The sequence below is a fragment of the Vanellus vanellus genome (genome assembly GCF_965231255.1).
Source record: "Vanellus vanellus genome assembly, chromosome: 5".
Classification (NCBI taxonomy): domain Eukaryota; kingdom Metazoa; phylum Chordata; class Aves; order Charadriiformes; family Charadriidae; genus Vanellus; species Vanellus vanellus.
In genome coordinates this window covers 11593620-11615900 of record NC_138910.1, presented here as the reverse complement: position 1 = coordinate 11615900, position 22281 = coordinate 11593620, and the positions used below count along the sequence as shown (strand labels likewise).

General features: G+C 38.9%; 1 protein-coding gene across 1 annotated transcript in view; it reads right to left on the bottom strand.

The window, feature by feature from the left end:
- Positions 1-654: 654 nt before the first annotated feature.
- Positions 655-22281, bottom strand: part of SNX4 (sorting nexin 4) — a 34674-nt gene continuing 13047 nt past the window's right edge. Inside the window, 10 exon segments of the mRNA XM_082483656.1 lie at positions 655-1987; positions 2303-2417; positions 3810-3955; positions 4752-4851; positions 6101-6190; positions 10419-10484; positions 12073-12134; positions 13637-13709; positions 17896-17951; positions 21878-21925. Coding sequence (XP_082339782.1) covers positions 1940-1987; positions 2303-2417; positions 3810-3955; positions 4752-4851; positions 6101-6190; positions 10419-10484; positions 12073-12134; positions 13637-13709; positions 17896-17951; positions 21878-21925 — 804 coding nt within the window. The 3' untranslated portion in view covers positions 655-1939.

Here is a 22281-nt window from a genome sequence, read left to right as displayed (position 1 = left end):
TTTTACAAAAAACAACATAACAAAAATATCAAAGAGCAATTTTATTTAGCTTATTTGGCACAAAACTTACAAGAACCGTTTTGTTCCCTTCTTAAATTTAGTACAACTAGCAAGGAAAAAAAGGCATACTAATACATTTAATAAGCTGTACAGCAAGTGAAATGTGGAAAGAGGCACCAGAAAGATCTACCAAAAATCAAAGTGCATGAAAAATACCTACTCTGAGCGCCTCACGGTATTGTATTAAGGCACCACTCCTTTAAAAGGTTTACTGAATACATCAGGTGTGCAACTTCTTGGTTTGGAATGTAAGAGTCCTTCAGCCTGTATCGGAACTGGATACCGCAACCTCTGAACGGAACAACGCTTCTCCTTGTAAATGTTATATGGAGAGACCTCTTTCTGCCCAACATCATCTCTCAGCCAGGAGTGTCACTGTTGCTTTGAAAAAGCCAACATAGGTTATCAGAGTGACCAGCATTTTACTTCAGAGTTTTAAGCTGTAGTGTACACCAGGCTTACAAATTCCTTACAATGGTTTTATAGAAAAGAAATGCTGCAGAGACAAAAGTAACACGGGACATACCAGTAACTACATTATCGATAATTTAACAAAAGAACTTCTAAGGACTTCCTGGAGTATCTCTTAAAAAAAAAAAAAAAAATCTGAGTAGTGTTATAATCCAGAATAATTAAATACACTTTTCAACAGAATATTACAAAGTCTCCTTTAGGACTAGCAATCAAGTCTGACAAATTCCACAAGACTTCAGGAACTTTAAGTATGTATGTAGAAAAATCCCAATATTAGACAGCGGTAAGTGTTTTTCATAATTGGAAACATTTAATCAAGTACCTGTAACTGCAAATCATGTTGTTCTGGTGTATATATATATACACACATATATATACACACACACACACTGAAACAGACACATACACACACTGAAACCTCATTACAAGAGCCAAACAGACACCTTGGTTCGTTGTGGATTCTGCACATCACTGCTCTTAAGTACTAAAGAAGTTGCACCAGGTTTTTTGTTTCAGCATCTTCATTAAGAACTATTCTTTTAAGAAGCAAATTGCTTCAGTTACAAGAAGAGGTACCACAGGCCAGATTCACATCTAGTGTAAACAGGTTCCAAACAACCAAACAGAAGTTGCATCTGCTTCTTACCAGCTTTGACTTTGGTTTTGCTGCTCAGCTGGATCACCAGTCTCCTTTACTTGCAGGAAGAAGTTTGATAAGAAATCAATGCCCATATCAAAACTTAAGTGGGAACCAGTAAATGCAGAATATTGGATCAAACCATCATACAACACCTCTACTGTAGAGAGTTTCAGACATCTCGGGAGCTTAAGAGTGCTTAACCTGAACTCTGGAAAAGCACGTTTCTCTATAGACATGCAAAGGCATTTAAATATGAACCATAGGCGTTACAGTATTTCATTTTTTGTCCTCTTATGGTGTAGACCTCAAGAACACAACTGCGTGTCCCATTATAAAACCAAAGCACCCTTGAGCATTACAAATTCTAAACAGCAAGAGCTGAAAAGAAGGGCATCTGGAAGTGATCTACACATTACAGAGCATGGTGTTTCACAAGTCTCGGAGCAGTTCAGTTCATACTTTCTGGGATAACTTTCCCTATACCTTTGCCCCAATACAGAGCTGTAGTTTTCAGTAACTCTCTTACCCCTGAATTATTTGCTACCACATATAAAACACACCACAGAAGTGGCAGTCAGGGCTAAACATTTAGTAACGTGTCCTTTTTGTCCTTTATTAACAATTACAATCAGCAGAAAGAAAAACTATTCACTCAACTCATTTATTTCATGATTTATACGTAAGTCATGTAGCAACTTAACATTGGTGTTATACATTTGTGCTTCCACTCTCTGGCACTTGGAGTAGGAATTAATTTCCAGATAATCACATCTTGCTGAAGCATTCCTTTGCGTTTGTCCAAACTTGAATTCCCTTTAAAAAAAACAAGTTAAAAGTCAATAGGTGGAAGTATACTTTGCAAACCTCATCAACAGATTTTCTTCCACAGAAGACTCTGCAGAAAAGTCCCACGGAACTTCACAAAAGAATGAGGCAGAGACCACACTGGAATTGGACCACACTGCCTATTATATATCAACATGTGACAGAGCGGGACAGAATACATGGGAGGTTTTACGCTAGTGACTCCCAACCTTCTGTGACTGCAATGTTCCTAGTTACTGAAAGTTTGCATCCGATCCCCTGCTGATACAATATACACACTGGCCTGGCCTTTCACAGACGTACCTTTTTGCACATGCTAATCTGCATAACAGCATAGCTTATAAGCGCCTCCTTCAAATCATGATTCTTTTGTTCTTTAAACCGTTCAATGTCAGCCCAGGCACTTTTCACAAAGTCTCTGGAATTAAAAGCAATATTTTTGTTAGTAAGTGTTTTACGTGATCCATCCTCAGCTGATCTTCCTTCCTCTGAACTCTCAGCAGAGAAACTATGCATGACAAAGCGCTCCATCTTTCAGTCAGTAAACCAAGTTTTGTAGTTATTATGCATCCCACAGTGTCCTCATTTTATAATTGGCACTACTACCTAATTCTCCACCTTCTTCTTAAGGTTTTTAATCTAGAGAATCAGTTTCGCAGGATGTGTTGTGTTGTTTGGTTTGGGGTATTTTTTCCCAGTAAGCATCACTGCCATAGAACCAGCATAATTCTGAATATACTTTTCTCCTCAGATTCTGTTGGGGGTGACTAAGTATCTTCATGCTAACATTCTGCACACAACATTGCACATTTCTTTGTCAACTGTCAAGTCAGAATCTTGGTCTTTCCAACATGAAAACTCACTTTTCATCAGGATCTGAGACACAAGTACAACAAAAACATTTACAATGCAAATTTGACTTAGACAATTCATGTCAGGAATTAATTTTGTTCGTTTGGTGATGTGTCTTCAGGTCTCCTTAACTAAAATGGACATAGACTTCTGAAATTCATAGCTTTCATTTGTGCTGGATTATACATAGAAGGCAAGTATTCACTTGAAAATTCCTTCCAGAGCTACAAAAGCAGATCTCCAGTACTTCTGTCAAAATGATTAAGAAATTGCATTTGCTGAGCGTCTTGTTGTTTTGAACTATTCATGAACTAGTCTTATCTTTCCAGCTCTAATCCTAACATAACAGAGATACCACATTTACCCCTTGTGTTACATGACGAACGTGTTCTGACACAACCACATTCTATTAGGAATGTTAGTTCCTATTTTTCGTGTTTGCATTCCTGAAGAAAATTTCATTAGGGCACCAAGAAGCAGTTACTCAAACACAACTCACCAGAACTTCTAATCTATTTCAAACAGGAGTCAGTTGTCCCCCATATGAAAAGCAGCACAATATCAGCTCAGGACCCATACACATAAACCAAACTAAATACTATACTTGAAGCAAACCATCTTTTGAGTCTTAGGCTATTCAGCTGCAGACCTACAAGCCCACCTGCTAAACATATTACTAGCTGAACATAAAAGCATGCAAGTCAGCCATTAGAGTGGGCTCAGTAACTGGGAAAGTCATCAGGTTTTACATAAGCCATACACTCAGACCAGAAGCTAACTGCATGTACTGTACTTTATTTCACAACTTGCAGCTGACAGGAGCTTTTATAGACAGCTCATAAACACCAAGAATATATTAAAAACACTTATAAAATGCAAACACCTTCAAGAGCATCCAGTCAAGGACTTTTGCTAAGACAAGTCCTGTCTTTTCTTTGAAAAAGTCAAGCCTATTTACCTGCCTTCCAGATTTTTAGCCTTAAGTTGTTCTTCTCCTTCCTGTATCTGCTCTTCTAGAACCTTTATCTTGGCTTCCCTCTGCTCAGGGGTTTCCTGCCCGAAGAGCTTGCTGGTCATCCCTTTCAGGGAGAATGTTCTCACAGTCTACAAAAAAAACAAAAGACACTCTAGGTTTGGGATTCTTGCGCACAGCCACAAGTCATTATGTGATTTTTACCAGCATTTGGGCTTATTCTTACTATCCAGCTGATTTTTTGCTTTAACTTCTGTTTTATGAGTGTTCCATTGGTATAGAAGCTATAGAAGGTATGGTGGCTCACATCAGACTGAGCAAAGTGTGGATGATTTAATTTCATGTTCAAACTCAAAAGGTTGGTCTGTGGATTGGACCAAAAGTTAGTCATTCCACTGACATGGGCAACCTGTTCTTACTGAAGTAGGAAAGAACCCAAGTCTTGTGTTCTGTATGAGAAAGAAAAGCCATAAAGTAATTGCATATAGAGCACCAACAGATCCAACAGGAATATTAAGAATTCTAAACACTTTTTTGAAGTTACCACTTTAAGATAACATTTTAAGGAAGATTATCTTCCATATAAAAGGGACTAGCCACATATCAGTAATATCCACCTTTAAAAAGGCAGCAGAAGCCTTTCAGAATGTTGATGTTTAGGATAGAGTTGTTTGAGTTATTCTGCTCGGCTCATATTTCCTGCAACCCTTTACTTGCTCAGTATTCAATAAAAGAAGTTTGGTACAAACAGCTTATATCACCAAGAACCAAGTTACTTTAAACCTCAGATGCCTACAGCTCATACGATACCGCTTCTCATAAGCGGGAGCCAGCATGTTAGTGCCATATAAATGTCATTCTAAGTAACTTGGCTCAAAAAATAATAATAAAAAAAAGCATCTTGGAGAAGGAAGTGGAAAGACTCACTCCTGTTGCCAGCTCCTCACACTGCTGTTTCTTAGACGTTAGGTCCTGTGCAGCCATTTCCAAGTCATATTGCATTAGTTCGTGTTTCCTACAAACAGCCCTGAAAAGTAAATAATGAAAGATCCATCACATAATACTTTGTTTTGCTACGTTTCCCTCCATTTAAACTTTACAAACAGCATCATGCTTTTTTTTTTTTTTGACAGGCAGCACGTTCAGTTATTTATCTAGCTTGAATTCAACAGCCTTATCACAGAATGCATAACTCTGCAAATGTAGTTAAGCAAGCTTGATCTAAGTATAAAGAAAGGTCTTTCTACAAGCAGCATTCCTGCTCTTCTGCTCCTCTTTTTAGACTCATTCTGAGACACTCAGCAATACGAGCCCTACCACCTACTTAAGGACACCACTGTAAAATAGTTTTATTTAAAGTCACAACTACAACAAAAGGTACCTGGAGATGGTACCTGTCACAGCAGCAATGTATCAGTCAGTCATAAAATTCTTCACATTTTATTTTTCAAACAATGAAACAAGAAATGTGCTCCTACATTCATTTAGCACCTTTCATCTGGAAAAGAGGAGAGTTTCCTCTGACCACCTGCAGTAAGTCCCAGTCCTGTGTGGGCTGATGATGCTACATCCGTACTCCACTGCCAGATGCACATTCGTCTCCCAGGAGAGGCTACTCGTGCTCTGGGTTCCCACACAGCCGCCGTCACGCTTGCCAACCCAATTCTCTACAGCACCACCGAAGCTCTCCAAGAGGTTCAGAGCTAGCCCATGGGGACCACAATAGCTTCAGGCACAGTCTTATACCAAAAAGCAATTTGTTTTTGTATCCACACTTGTAAGGAAGGCTAACGTTAAGAAAAAAAAAAAAAACAAACCACCACACCAATAAAACCCACCAGTATTTAGATGCACAACACTGTACAGCAGATGAAAGTTATACAGGGCACTTTGAAACTTGATGGAATTTGTAATTTCTGTAGCAGCTCTGTTTGACCCATCTCATTTGAAAGCTGAAGCTTTCAGCACATTGGGGCACTACTATATCAGACGCCAAGGAAACAGTGTAACCAGAGGAATAAACAACATTGCCTTTCACAGTATACCGAGTTTAACATTTCAGTCATTTCACTATTGGTCAGTTCAGTTCTAATTTTTATTGCCACCCACATGGCAATCAAATATGAATACACAAATTAAGAGATGAGAACATGGAGATTCCACAACATTGAAATTTCCACTTCTCACAGAACAGAAGACAATACCAAACTAAATTCAACATCAACACAACGTTAGAGGAAAGAACTACGGCTTGAGCTATACACTTCTGTACATACCGTAGTGCTTCTGCATAGAAGAGATATTCTTTCAGCTGATCTGCATAATGTTCCTCCTCTTCCAGTATGTCATCAATAGAAGCTGCGTATCTGGTGAAAAACAGCCACAGTTAAATATAAAGTTCCTTAATTTAACCTTTATGGACTACACATACAGTAACAAGGGAGGACCCTTGTTTGATAGAAACACTAGTCACAAAGTGAAACAGTGAAAGGCACTTCCAAGTGGGGTTTTTCTTTTGTTTTTAATTAAACTCTGAATCAGCTAATATAAACACTCCTGCAGTCCTGGATCTTTGGTTGTTACTACAATTAATCTTTTGACAAGTACAAAATCTATCATAAGTTTCCTGCTGAAGATGAGACAGTTTTTATTACAGGAAAGGAAAAAAAAAAAAAAAAAAAAAAAAGATATTCCGTTTCTTCAGTGGACTCTCAATAGGCAGCACCAAGACAAAAAGACATGGCGCAGAAGAAATCCTGCAAGGCTTAAAGCATTAAGGCATAGGACCATGAACATTATACCTTCTGAAAAGCAAAGAGGTAGTATTTAAAAGCCTGCTTTCATTTTTCATTATTCAGCCTGAGTATGACAGAACTCGCAGTGGTGCGCTGAACACCGTGACATTAAGTCCTTCCACTCCTTGAAAGCATGTTGCTTTGCCCACTCTCTAAGTCAGGCGTATCAATTCAGAGCAACAAGAAGTTTAAACCTGCCTTTTAGGGAGAAATCTGAAGTACAAGGGCTTGGACCAACTCCACAACTCTTGCATTCAGTAAGAGTTTTGTCATTTAGGATATCTCCTAAAAATGGAATAAAAAGCACTTTATTCTTCTAGTTTATATTGCTTATTAGGCAGTATTTAATAGGTTCTCAGTAACCAAGATGCTGTGCTTGGACACACTTGCAAGGACAGGGCTAGAGCAAAGAGGTAACTGCACATCTTACTTGGCACAGTGACAGAAACAGGATGCCACTTTAGCCAGCCTGTGCCACTGCAGATACACAGAATGAATGAGATCCCATCACAAATGCTCACAAATCTATTCTGCTGACTCAGTCTGGATTCTCAAGTACGTGGCAATCCCTTGCACAGCTGCAGGTTCTCTAAAGTGAGCATATAAACCTGCCTGGATGCAGTCCTGTGCAACCTGCTATAGGTGAACCTGCTCTGGCAGAGGGGTTGGACTAGATGATCTCCAGATGTCCCTTCCAACCCTGACCATTCTGGGATTCTGTGATATGTCCATGCTTGTCTAGTGACCAGCACAATGGAACCCAAATGTTAATTACAGCACCTCTTGGCTTTAAAGTTTTTGCAGAGTCTGAGTTTTTCCCTTTCTTCCTGTGCCTCTCCAGTAACTGGCTCTATGGAAGAAGAGGCAGAGTATCAAGCTGAAAAGGAACTGGTAACGTGACTTGGGAAAGAACAAGAAATCCCTCCTGCAAGCTTGAAAGAATCAACAGTATCACTTAGACCCCTGGGAATCTAAGGGAGACACTCCTTCTGAAAGTTATCGTCATCCTCAGGGCTGCTCAGTAGGGCACGCAAACTAAGGCTCTTCAAAGAGGGAGCAGCTACTTGCAGAATAACTGGAAGAATGTGGAGCCTGAAGAAGAGTTGTAGACATGCCCATCTGTTCAAGTACGAATTCTGTAAGTTTGCAAGCAAGATGAGTTGTTTTGATGCTCTGTGAAATCAAAGACATGGCACACCCAGGAAAAGCCCTACCAAAGTTATTGGTGATAAATAAGCATAACATATGAAGTGACCAGCAACAGCAGATCAGTTTAAGTAGAAGGGATAAAAGAACAGGCAGAACAAGAATTCACATTATGAATCAAAGTAAGGAAGAAGTCCAAACTGTTGAAAACTATACTTGTTCTGAAAAAATCCTGCAGCCACACAGGTCATAAGTGGCTTACCCTCTCTATTTTTAAGTGCTGAAGTGCGTTAATTTTAGTATAGTGGTTAGATTTCTCAGGGCAGCAGATGGACCACATTTCGGTTTCAACTAAGTTCTAAGTTTAGAGCAGTGCTAGGGCTCATCTGCAGCAGAACAACTCTCCAAAAAAACAAACCAAAAAAACCCACCAAACAAAAACCCAGCTTACATAGACAGGGTTTTGATAATGACACTTAAGTTTGATTTGAAAAAAAAAAAAAAATAGTAAGACAAGCTATATTTCTGATTGCCTACGCTGAAGTTTAAATACTGGTTTGTCCTAAGCACGTAGTCAGACCAGAGAAAAATCTTAAGGAGAAACACTGCAGTAAAAGGAACCTAATGTGTTCCCACTTTCCATGAGAATCATCAACTGAACCCCTGTTTTAGTTTAGACACTTTCCACCTGTAATGACAGTCTAGTTGATACAGAGATAAAGGATCACTCATTAATAGCATGAAAGACAGAAGTCAAAGGTCAGGCATTTTTTTCTTTCATCTTTTAAATGACAGAATTACAGCCATTCACTCAAGCTTTATCAGCATACTTGTTTTCTATCACTTTAGCAAGCTTCATCCTGTTATACAACACACCCCCAGAGGTGCTTTGGGAAGTCTTCTCCAAATATTAAGCAGTTTTAGATCATACTAAACAATAACAACTCAAAAGTTCAAATAAACATTTAGTAAAGACTACAGCATATGGGGTAGATAGAGAATAATTAAATTACCCTTGAAGTTTAACATCTATATTAGGCAGCTTTCTGTTGCAATAAACTCCTGTCTAATGTTATGGGAATGGCAACTGGACTGGTAAGTTATACTTTCAAGAGACCATAGATATGATCCTTACTGATAGGAGACCACATGGGTCACTGAATGAGTTTCTGAATCTCACAGCTGCTGCTTCTTGCTTGATTGTCACTAAGAGATTATTGTTGTACCCGAGTGTCAGAGCAGAACCGACAGATAATGAAAGCTACCTCAGACTTCATGCAGTGACTAAAGTTACCCAGAAACTCACTGCCATTACTCTGGATCTTTAACCCTAGCTGCGTCACAAACACAAACATTAAACATCTCAGATATGTTGAGAGGGTTCAAGCTTGCTGACTGGGAAGCGAGACCCACTTTTAGTTGTTTACACATTTCTAGGTGTTTGACATCTTAATGCAGTGTATCTGAACCACTGAAGACCTACTTGCGCCTCCTTAACTCCTCTATATTAAACAATGTTTTCATAATCTCTTCCAATTTCTGCATACCGTAGTAGGTGCTTAACATTGTATTCCACCTCTACTTTAATTTTCTTCTGAAAGCAGAATGCATTCTCCATTCCTTTATTCTTAGAGGAGCCCTCTGCCTGAAAAATATTATAGCTGGTTTTGGGTGCAAGCCACCATGTTAGCCAAAACACAGAAGTGTCAATAGATTATTCAGAGAGGTTAAAATTCTTAAAGATCTGATAATACCAGAATTATTCTGAAAAAGGTGAGGGCAGGCTGTGGCATAATTCTTCAAACCCTTCCACTTAACAAGGCATAACACCAATTACAATCAGGCGGTAGTACATAAGCAAATCTGCACTGTAAACTAATAACTTCCACGCAGTAAAAATATTGCATAAAGAAGTATTGAACAGCTTCCACCTCTTGCCAGAGTTGTTACTTATCTGTACTGTGCAATTACAGAAAAAAAATCAGAGCAAAGAGAAATGATACTGTTTCACTTACTATATATGATCACCCAAAAAGCAGAAATGAGCCTAGAACACCACTTTTGTGAGCACTCTGAAGTGCTAGACTCTTATTTTGAAGGCTGTGTTTTGTATACTTTGCCAACTGACTCAAAAGATGCAAAGAGGGAGGATTCTCTACTTTATTACATCCAGTCAGTATTTGTTTCAAGAATCCATTACAGTTTCGGTGCTGATTAATTAAATTTCCTAACTTTCTGTAATTAAGTCCAAATCTGTGTACCATCTACTGCATGGTACAAAATGCTGCTATCAAAACCAAATGGATCTCATCAGGTCTGCAGTACATTAAAGTTGTATTCCACCAGTTTCTGGCATAGTAGCTTAAAAGAAAAACTGGAAGAATTCCAAACACTTCTACAATTTCAAAATAATAATAAAAAAAGAAACCCCTCTGGTTCTCCTGAGGCCTTTTGAGCTACTTAATACGGTACATGGATGCTAAAATTGTGCCTGCATCCAAGTCACAGAAACACTGTATACCTAAAAACAACGCAACCCCCAACCTTCTCAATACTCTACTCGCATGTACTTTGGGGTTGAGGGAAAAGAGGAAAGAGGGAGAGTTCTACATCTGGCTTACATCAAACTATCAGATATTCAGTCAGTACTTACACATCCATGTGGTGGCCAGCACTCTGCAACCCATCCCCCATCTCCTTTTCTATTGCACTCCACTCACTGTAGGAAAAACAAACGAGAAACAACATCACACATGAAGGGTAAGGGAAGTTAATAAGCTGCATCCTGTATATAGTTTCTTTCCAGGTGACACCTGAATAAAAACTGCCTCAAAGTTAGAGTTGGCCAAACTGTTTTCTTCCTCTAAGCAGCAACACTGACAATGTGTCAAGGCTATTTATGGCACTCTGTTAAACAATTGTCCCTGCCACCTAAACTCATCCTCACAAATACAACTTTGTTTGGGATTGGTTTTGAACAGAGAGAGTCTTGTTTAAGTAGCTACAACTCAATAAAAAAAAAATAAATAAAAAAGAAGATACCAGAACTTAAAAGACCAGGGAAAAGGGGGAGGGAGGGACAGAGGGAGACAAGGGAAGGGGAATTTTCTAAAACGGAGTTTGGTCTAACACGCTCATCAAGAAGAAAGTAAGCTTCCCAGACTCGCAACACATCAGATAGAAGCCTCTCATTCCAAAAACCAGAAGGTGGGATTTGACATTTGCAAGCATTTTACTGCTCCTGAAACTGTTTGCTGTATGTTGTTCTCTGTTTTTATAATACACTGCTGTTTAGTTTTATTCATTAAAAAAAAAAAAAAAAAAAAAAAAAAAAAAAATCAACTTACACCCACCTCATTACTGCAACTACCTATTCACATTAGGGAGATCATTTAGATAAAAAAGGAAACAGAGCTACAATAAAGATAGCAAGAGACTTGTTCTGGACATCCAAGTACGTACACTGCAATTTTAATTGTATTCTCAGCTTTGTGAAACCTTATGCAGTTTCTCAGCTACAAGAACTACATCCACAACTCTTTACAAGAAAAAAAGGAGGGGGTCCCCTTATATTTCACATCATTTATGTCTAATGCATCTATTCTGTCCTTCACTTTTTCATAAACATTCCACTCTGCTGATGTTGACATTTGTTTGTCTTTGTGTTATTACAGAACTACACCTAATTTCACTTTAAAACCCCCAATGAGAAAGACATCTGCAATCCATTAACCCAGAGAATTAAATTTAGCACTTGAACAGCGTGTAGAAGCAGGAGGTTTCCCTTAACCAGAAGTTTAGATTCTTTAATTCTCCAGTGAGATGGAAAACTTGAGCATGCAATTCACTCATATAAATCAAAAAAAGATTGGCAAATTCATTTAAAGGTACTAAAACTGGAGAGATATGGTTGTTGATTTTTAACCCTTAAAAGTACGTAGAAGCTTTTCAGAGACAAATGCGTGAAAATAGGCAGGAAGTTACTTTCTGAAGAAACAGAATGCCAATGCAACAACAAATGCCCCAAAGGTGTGGAACAGAAAACAAAAAGCTAGAGTCTTCCACTTGAGACTAAGGTCACCAGATCCAGAGATCACTATATCCAACGCAGAAATCTCATTAGAACTGCAATATGAAGTTTTTCAAGGCAGACATTTAGATGTTTTGGATACACTTTTCAAAAGCGTAAGAACATAACCAATAAATTCCCTTCTCTCTCTCTTTATATATATATACACACACATATATACACACATACATACACTTCTCTTTCTATGTACATATTCAATAAAAATGGATGACCTTACCTGAATACTCTTCCATAGTTGCCATGGACTTTATAGACACCATACAGCCGGTCTGCCACCCTCTAAAACATTATTTAGAGTCAATTTTTGGTAATCAACATGAAGTGCAATTGCTTTGTGCAAACATGTATACAAACGTCAAGATAAAGTGTTAATGTTTTTATACAGGTAAACAGGATGAGGTCTAAATCTGATCTAAGCTGCTGCCAAACAGAAAGATCAACAGTATTAAGTCTTTGAAGACTGAAGCAAAGCTATACTGAAAAGTAACACTTCAAGCGTTTCTTTGGAAGAGTCCACAAATAATCACGTTATCTTTAGTTTTTGATAACCAGGTGTAAGGCGTAGCCTCCTTTACCCAAATAATGCCAAGTTTATATACACACTTGCTTATTTAACATAAAGATGTCAGGAGAAAAGTCCATCCTGCCACCCAGACTGTAGGGAAAGCTTCAGTAAAAAAAAAAAAAAAAAGCTTTGAACAGTTCAGTGAAACAAAGGGAAGGAAATGAGCTATCCATTGCAGAACTTCTTGCTCAAGCTAGTTAAATCATCTCAGCTGTTTGAAGAGTCAGTACCTGCTGCAGCCAGCACTACAATGCTGGTGACAACCTCAGAAGAAAAAGACCACATGTACACTCAGAAGCGTGACTTGTAATCCAGATAATGCCCTTGTAATTGTGCCATACCAATGACTGAGATTGAAGTCTGGTAAGAGTTACTGTTATTGATCTGTCAAAGCAGTAAAAAGGAAACGCAAGCAAATTGCCCAACAGATCTCATGCACATACAGCCCTGAGAAAAAAGGCATTGTCAGTAGAACACCAGTGATTAATCCTCTCAAGAGCCTCAGCTCAATAGGGCAATCAATTACCATCCACTCTGCCGCACAGTTTCCATCAAAAATTAAATCCCTGCTGAACATACTAAAAAGCACTATCATGCTCCTCATTATTGAAATTGTAACTTCCTATTTCCTTTTGGTGACTTTTTTTTAAAAAAAAATCTTCCATTCTCAACTCAAGAGTATCTTGATGCATGACATAATTGCTCTCATCGTTAGAAAGAACATTATTCATTACAGGTCGAAGAACAAGCCAAAAAAAGAAAGAGTGTGCTGGGAAGCATACACTATTCATACTATAAGCTCTGGAAAACAAGGTATTAGATGTCTGACCAGAAAATGGTGTTCTGGGGCCATTCCTAGCCCAGCCAACCAGCAAAAGCAACTTGTCTGCTGAGTAGAGAGAAGCAGACATCCCAATCCTCTTTAAATCACCCCCCTCTGATATGTGACCATCAGGGGAGAGGGCAGATTAGCAGCATGCATGTGTTTGCTCCTCCAGTGAGTGTCAAACTCAACCACCACATTTGGAACTCCTCCCCCTGCAAATCTGTACTGTCAGTGCCTCCCCCTCCTTGCCACCTCCTGCCCCACACTCCAGAGCTCAGGCAAAACTGCCCTTATTCTAGAGCACATATACCAGTTCTCTTGACTAAAGAAGAAATACTGCCTTATAAATAAATTATACTATTTGTCACGACACACATGGGAAATACTTACAGCTCTGACTCGCAGAAGGTGTGATATGACAGACTGCAGTTCATCGCTATAGTGTTTTAGCTCAGTAAACCTCCTGGGAGCAGGAAACAGATAGTACATCATTAGCCATCATGAAAGCAAGCTTTCACAGAATGCAAGATAGAGCCACAAAGCCACAGCCAGCGAGACGGAGCCTGGATTATGTTGAGGTGGAATTAGCTGAAGACTCCTAAAGAAGCGACTGCAAAGTTTAATTTCTCTAAAGCGAACAACCCAACACTTGCACAAATGTTTTTTTGTTTTTTTTTTAACTGTAAGTGATGAAGGTTCGGAACAACGTAGAGATAATTTTTTATGAAATATAAGTAGTTAACTGGAATTACTACATCATTGTGTCGGGGTTTTTTTAAAAATGGGATTTATAAAAGCAAGCATGAGTGAATAGGAAAGCTTCAAATAAGTACAAAGCCAAGGCCTGCTGAAGCATACATACTTCTTAATAAAAATGTGTTCACATTTCTGACCTGACAAAGATACTTCACTTTCAAGCTGCCATCTAGCCAGTTTTAAGTATAGCCTTTCAGAAGCTTGAGGAATCATTCACAATTACCACAATTCCTCTAAACTAAGCCATACAGTATCTGTAACTAGTAACAAATGAAACCCTAGTGAGACCTGTACCTGCACAGGAGTCATGCAAGGCTAAAAGCAATCAAGTCACTAGAGCTTATCAAGGTACCAGTCAGGTAACCCACTGCAAGTGACCACGTGCACACCACGTGTTGGCCTGCCCCTAATGAAGGAGAGGCATTTTATTCACCACCCTAGTGAAGCTTTGGTGGTAGTCCAAGTTGATACATTTAGATCATGCTAATGATGAAGTTGAATCAGTTGCCACAGCTTTGCTAGTGACAGGTTAACCAATTAAGCCACAGCAACAGCCACTTCTGTATACATAAACCCTCCCTACCACACACAAGTCCAACTCGTGACCTACTTCAGTACACAAGAATGTATTTCATCCAGATGGGAAGCCAGAAACAGCTTTAACCAAATTACTAAACAATGATCTGAAAATAAACAAACACTTAGAAGAACACAACTAGAATTAAGGAACGGGAGACTAAGATTAGCCTTCCAGGTTGATATTCAAGCATTAAAACCTTTACCCCTCCTCCCACCACAAGCACATAGTCAGGCTTTGTATTTCAGAAGAGTTTATACCCAAGAGGTCTTACTGAAATGAGTCAGGTCACTTGTTTTGGGTGACCAAGTATGAAATTTCAGGGTTTTTCATTTAACACCTCTTCTTTCCCTGCCAGGAAGTCTTCCCCCTAAAATATTCTCCTCCTTACATTCAGGAAGTAGGAGCTTTATTACCATTTCTAATATTTTTGATCTCCGAGGAGCATCTTTTATAAGATTATGACACACACAGGGTTAAAGTACATAAAAAGATTTAAAAGCCAGCAGAGAAACTGTATGGGAAAAATAAATATAGTCATTGATCTGCACAGTGGGGTTTAGAGAGCAATCTTTTCAGTTTACACTTTATAAAATATGCACCAGGGTTGCATGTCAGACAGCTGCAGACACGTACAGTAAAGATATTTGAAATAATTGAACTAAAAACAAAAGATTAAAAAGCATGCCTTCAGCTCAGGAAGACTCCCCTTTCCACTCTAGAAATTTATAATGGAAAGTTTTATTTATCCAGTTTTGTGGCAAGTAAGCTTTTAGGAATGCCATACTCCCTGATGGCAAAAGTCAGGAACCTAAGAGGACTTCTCGTATCCTGGACTTCAGCAGTAATACATCTCCCACGCTAATTCCTCCTCCATTAAAAAAAATAAAATAATAAAAATATTACTACTTCATAACCAAGTTGTCTTCTTTTTGTTGTCTCAGAAAAGCATAAACCAAAGTGATACTATTTTTTGCCCAATCTTCTGTGAAGGTTGAAAATTTTACAAATACAATTTTTCAGGAAAAAAAACCAACTATTTTTACAAGACTGGTGGTGTTGCAGATCAAAAGTTATTTACTTTGTGCATTTTACTTGGCAGTACTCCTCCCTACAACAGGGAGGGCAGCGCCATTTTCCTGTTTTGTGAAGGAAGATATTACAAGAACAGAACTGTTCACTAAGAAAACAAGCCACTTGTCCAACTAACCAGACAAGAAAAGAAGAGTTACTTGTTTAAAAAACAACAACAAAAACACCTGCCTCAGGAAAGGATTTAGTGTTTTCCAAAGAAAACTTTCACCAAGAAGCAAGCTATCGTTTTCATTAAAGCACAGAAAAAGAACAAGAGGATGAGTGCCATGGGGCCAAAATTAGAGGTCTGCAGTAGATACAAATTTACCTCTGAGTACCAGAATACCACGTTTTTATCACCCTAAAATTCCATCATTAAAGATATGAATTGCTTCCCACAGGAGGAGGTTTAGTTTCTAGTCTACATTTGTAACTCCCCAAGCAGTACTGTTTCAGCTGTTAAGAGCTCCTCACATTGCTCTAAGGTGCAGCTCCACAGCACCACGAGGCAATCTGGACTGGGAGATGCAGCTATTCTCCACCCGAACCCTTCCTGGTCCAGGAACCTGAAAGCCTACACTCCAATTAGTTAGCAGTTAGATCTTTTATTTCAGCAAGGTGAGCTTGCTGAACCCACTTTACCACCCAGTCACACAAGCAGCAGAGGTAAGGGTAGAAGGGTAAGGTGTCAGATTCCAGGCAGTTCAAGTTTAAGCCTGCTGGGCTGAGCAAGGCACTATTCCTCCTGTTAGAGCCACAACGTGCTATAATAAAACGCTCTGCCTGAATTAAAAAAAAAAAAAAGTTACACTCATCAGTTATTTATGAAACAACTTGTATCCAAAAACTGAATTTGGAAGCTATGTATTCTGCCAGCTACAAAAGAAAGCATGTGCCATATCTCAAGTGCTGTGAAGTCTCTATTGAGTTAAATACTCAGGGACTGTTTTTGTTACAGGCCCTTCCTCACATTCCCCTTTTATTAACTCTTTACCTTTTTACCAAGCCACTTCTCACAACAGCTTTGCTTTCTGAAACATTAAGTTACCTCAAAAGCTAACAGTATATTCCTCATCTCAGCCTTAACCAGTCTTGCCCACCTATACCTATAGGCAAACTCCTGGCAAAGCTTCCCGGCTGTGAAAGCAGGAAAAGCTAGCTCCCGATAGCCACAGATGAAGATGATGGAGGATGAAGTATTCAAATAAGGGGCCAATTTCACCTGTAGCTACTGAGAGAATTGCTGTCTTTTGATCTCATGCGTGAATGTCATCTCTTATATTAAACCCTAGCTAAATGCTTCCTTGCTGCTACCGAAGGCTGCAAAAGCAAACACAATAAAAAAGGAGGGACTGCACTAATTCACAGGTAAACCTACAAAGAGGTTCAGAAAGGTATGTACCCTCTAACATCCTTAATACAAATACCCATAGATGCTAGGGACGTACCAAGGGAACAGACAACAGAAAGCACTCAAGCACATGGGATGTCTCTAAATAGTATCTCCTGTTGCCACTACTGGACAGCAGATGAACCCAGAAGGGCACATTGTACAGGTCTCTATTGCTTATTGATGGCAAACACCAACATCTCTTGACCCTACTGCTGCACACTAATCCTTCTAACTAGTGCAGAAGTAGAAACTCTCATTTTACCCTTCTCACATCACCTAGAGTGTGATGAACCTCCCACTCCATACCCTGACAATTCTGACCAGTTTTTGATCCAGCAGATTGCTCTAGAGCTTGTCCCAGAGCTTCTTAAACCGCAGAGCTGAACTGACCTCCTGACTTCCAAAAGGATCTGTGAAAATTGGCAGCTTGAAGAGAACTATGAACTGCAACACCAGGGTGCATGCATCCAGGATTGCACACTAGCAGATTTTTGGAAAGACCTACTATCAATCTGTATTCTGTTCACACTCGGAAAGATTTCTTAGCAAGCAAATATTAAGAGGTTCTTTTTCCAAGTCTTTTTTGTCCCTTCCTTTCAGTCTAGCTAAAATGAAAGACTCATTTTGCATAAAGTGATGGCATTTTTCTGAGTGTTTCCTGCTCCTAGAAACAGTATTTATCAAACCTTTTCACACTATCTCCTTACTGGGCTTCTGTTAAGATTTGAAGTGCAGAAATATAATTTTTCTTTTCTAAATTTACTCTAAGGAGACAGAATACTCTGTCATCTGAAGTTACAGTTGTAACTGAAAAAGAGAAAGGGAGGGAGGAAGGATGTGGAATCTTACTTGTCTGGGTTTTTCACTCTGAATGTTGCATTAAGAGCTTTTAATCTGGAATCTGCCTGAAAAAAGGGGAAAAAAAGCTTTGTTAATTTAATGCAATTAAATTCCAGTGACAAAAAAAATCTGAGCCTTCTGGCAGCACCATTACAAAAAAAGCCTGCCTTCTTGGCATACTTAAATCTTCAAACATTGAATAAGTTGACACTAACTGCCCTGCATGACATATTTTTTATTAAAAAGTAAAAAACTAAGCTATTTTTGTGAAATAGGATGTAAACAGTATCCACTAAAATTAAGGTGGTATAATCCAAATCCCACAAAAATAGTTCCTTCTTAAAACGTTACACAAATCATGGAGTTAAGATACACAACCCTACATTCTTTTTAGATGAAGCAATTAGGTAACATAAGACCATATGGACAAACTATTTTATATTTTTCAAACCAAATAAAACCGGTGGTAGAGTGACCTCTCTATGCTCTTTATTACTAGGAACAGTTCCCCAGTGAAATCAAAATCTTATATATGGTGTTCTCTTATTTTAAAACTAGCTTCACAGAAAATATGTAATCTGCATATCAGAATAGAGCCATTTTTAATGCAATGTTCTTTTCTAAAATAGAGCATATAGAAGTCTCTACAGAAGAAAGTTCAATACCTAATTATAAAGGTAATTGACTACTTTATTTTTTTTGAGGTTTTGGTTTACCAGTGACTGCAACAGCAGTATGGAATCTCTCTAAGGAGGGTTTCTGGGTTTCTTTCAGTTTAACTGAACATTAAACTGTGCAATGGGTATTTACTCTTAATAAGACCCCAATACAGATGAGCTATCCCAGCCTCATCCGAAGAGGTCCCACATCACCACAACGTTTCATTTCTATATGCCATTTTACATCCAGCTCACTCAGGGCTCATCTATGCTGTATGAAAACTCCAACTCAGGTAAAATGGCTGGAGTTTACTTTTGATCAAAACATCCCTCCTTTCAGTGAAAGAAGAACAAAAAACACATCTTGTGAGGTGCACAGATTTCCTACTGTGTACTTTTTTTTAGCTAGTGGATTGTACCACAACTGCTAGCAGTAAGTTACTTCAGCAGTTCTACTTAGTGCTGGTAAATGACACAGGGATATTTTGTGCACTGTTACAGTCAACTTGGATCTTGAAGAACTGTTTTGAATTTGACAGTAAAAGGAACACAGTGTTTTCCCAAACCGAGAACGGAGTCCTTCCTTTAGGACCCTTTGAACAACTTCTACAAATGAGACAGGCACAGCTTGAGACTGTTCCACCTCCTACTGCATTGGGGCTGAGCAGAAGATATCGGTATTTGAGTATCGCTGCAAGTTCATTTCACCTGGAACCACTTCGATATCTGGAGGACACTTAGGACAGCATCCAGGTTGAAAGAAATCAATTTCTTTCTTCAAACTAGGATGAGAGGCATTGATGCAAATCTTGCTAACTTTAGCTGTACTTCTTCCAACCACCGAACAACCAATACAAAACACAGTCCACAAACCTAAAGGTAAGTGAATGAAACCTGCAAGACTAAGACTGACTGATATTGGAAGAAAACGGGTTCATTGCCACTGCTACACACAGTACTCCGCTAAGAATATCTTGCAAAGGGAAGAGAAAGGCAGCATGGGGAAGCATGTCTAAGATAGCACAAGAAACACAAAACACTGCAGTAACTCCAACTCCCAGCCCAGGCTTTATGTTTATTCAGAATGCTCCATGTGCTTGTACAGCCTTGGACCTCCACTGCTCTGTCCCTACAAGTCACTACACAAGCCAGTGAGATTTCAGGTCATTTGGATGCATCTACATGTACTTCTCACACACAGATTCTCTCACAGTACAAACACTACCTAGGTACACTGATGTTAAATCAGAGTCCTTCCCTCTAAGTAGCTATTTCACAAAATACTGCATTTATGTTCAGCCGGGACCAAAGCCATTCAAGTTTGTTGGGACAGCGTATACATTCAACAGGTTTACACTTTAAAAGGATCATTTCCTACATTACAGTTAAAGGGCAAGTTTTTGCCTTTTGTTAGACGCTTGTAGTGTTCGGAAGGAGGAGTTCAGTAAGTACACAAGCACTGTCAGGCAGGAACCAAGACCCTGCCAATGCTCAACCATCTAAGTAGGGTTATTTCCTTCTCGCCATTAATAGCACAGTAACTCCCACACACTGCTTCTGAGCATTTGCACCACAGAGTTATGCTGTTAGAGAAAGGTCTGTCCAGTCTTAAACTTAAGATTAATATGCACAAGCATTTTAGAGATGAACTCCCCATCAAATGAGGTACAGTCGAGGAGTTTTCAGACAGTAAATTCCTACTATGATCCTATAATCATTTAAGCAAACTAAAGAGAGAGGGGAATTTCCTCTTTCCTAAAGGAAGGGTTAAAATCCCAACTGACAAATCTCAAAGAACAAAATTAAGTGCTGGGGGTAGGAGGGAGGAAAAGCGTGATTTAATGATATAGTTGGCAGAGTAAACAAAGTCTCCAACATCAACATTCAACTATAACATGCTACACTGCATTAACGCCTAATGTAAAATTTAGTTAGCCTGGTTCAAACCCTTTGGGACAAGAGACACATCCTGCTTTAATGCATCATCAGCAGAGACAGCAGCAGCATGTAAACCAGTGCTCTGACTCTAGCCAAGGACATGTAATTAATAGAGGTTTGTCCTCCAGTGTAGTGCTAAATAATCTCCAATCTTGAAGGGTTTATACTTTAGATATTGAATAAAAGAAAAGATGCTTGCCCCAGGCTTTTGCAAAGAGTTATTTTTATTTCCTAGGGAAAGAAGAACTGTAAAAGGGAAACATACACACAATCAAATTCATAAGGGAAACAGGACTTGCTCATCTCTCGTTTAATCTACAATACAGTTTCAGGCAGGAAAATATTCTCAGCATTCTGCCTTGAGTTTTCTTTCATATACACATCACTCTGTGCACTCCTGAACATACCCTTCCAGTACAAACTGCCTGAACTCCTATAAGTATAAGCTGAAGTAAAGATGTGTTGACTAGGAGAACACAGCTTGAAAGATTTACATTTTTTGCATTATGAATACTAGCAAAACACAAGCCCTACCATGATGGAAGATATTATTGTCAACTTAAGTTATCAACTTAAACATCAGTATCAAAGCCCCTTGGATGTTGAGGATAAGAGCACCAGTGGTCTTCTTCAGCTCTCACTATTCAGAATAATTCTTCATAACCCACCTAGTTTTCAGCTGTGATGTCATAGGAGTTGATCATATTACAATGAAACAGAAGTTCAGTATTTGTACCTGTATAACAACTTTTCCAGGCACAGCACAGCAATCTATCAGCTTCTCACAGATTCTCCTGTCCAGACATGCAACCCTTTATCACTTATTCCTGCAAGTCTTCCACCAGTTTACCAGCCACCAACTCAGTGATGCCAATAGGGATAGTACTACTTCAAGACACACTCTGTTAAACAGTTAAGGGGCACCAAATCCATCTGTCTTAGTCCCTTTCCGCAATTTATCTTTGTAGAAGTCCTACAGTTCAGACCCCTTTGCTTGCTTTTTCTTTTTCCTGACATTTCACACCTCTTACCAGGCTAAATCTGACACCCATCTTTAAAACAATACTAAACTAAATTGACAACATAAAAAAGCACTATGAACTCAAGTTCATTAATTTTAAAGCATGTAAGGATCATAATTTTATACCACTATTAGAATTACAAGGCTGAGCAAACATCGGCATATACTAACAAGCCGGCTAGAGAACTTAACAGCTTAAGTCTTACCTATTACATATTAAGAACACCACTGTATTTTGTAGTTACAAGTATACATAAAGCAATGCCTTTAGCTCATTCTAACAGCAATCAGCCTTTCATACATAGCCTAAAACACGTTTGTTGGAGTATTTCTGTGTCATAGCAGCCACGAGACAAACAATTACAGAAGTTACCTTTAACTGATATCCAGTCTCATTCACCATTTCTTTCCATCCACCTTCCTAAAAATACAGGAGAAGAAGGTTCTGTTAGAGAGACTTCAGAGTGCCACAGCTTTTGCAAGCCCCTATATCTGAATCATATAAGAGCTGAAAGGAGAAGAGCTTCTCCAGTAGACCTGGGTTCTGCCTCAGCTACCCTCCCTATTTCATTTCAAGAATTTGGATTAAGAATAACATGTCATTATGTTGTGCTTACATACTAACCTCCCCAAGAAACTCTCTCCTCTTCTCTATGTGTCAGTGTGCTCAATTACCTCAATCTATCAACTGGAGGCAGGAGCCACACAGCTTTGTTTGAGGAAGTAGCTCAGCTCCCAGAAAAAAGAGTAGTTATCTATTGCCTATTAGATTATCAG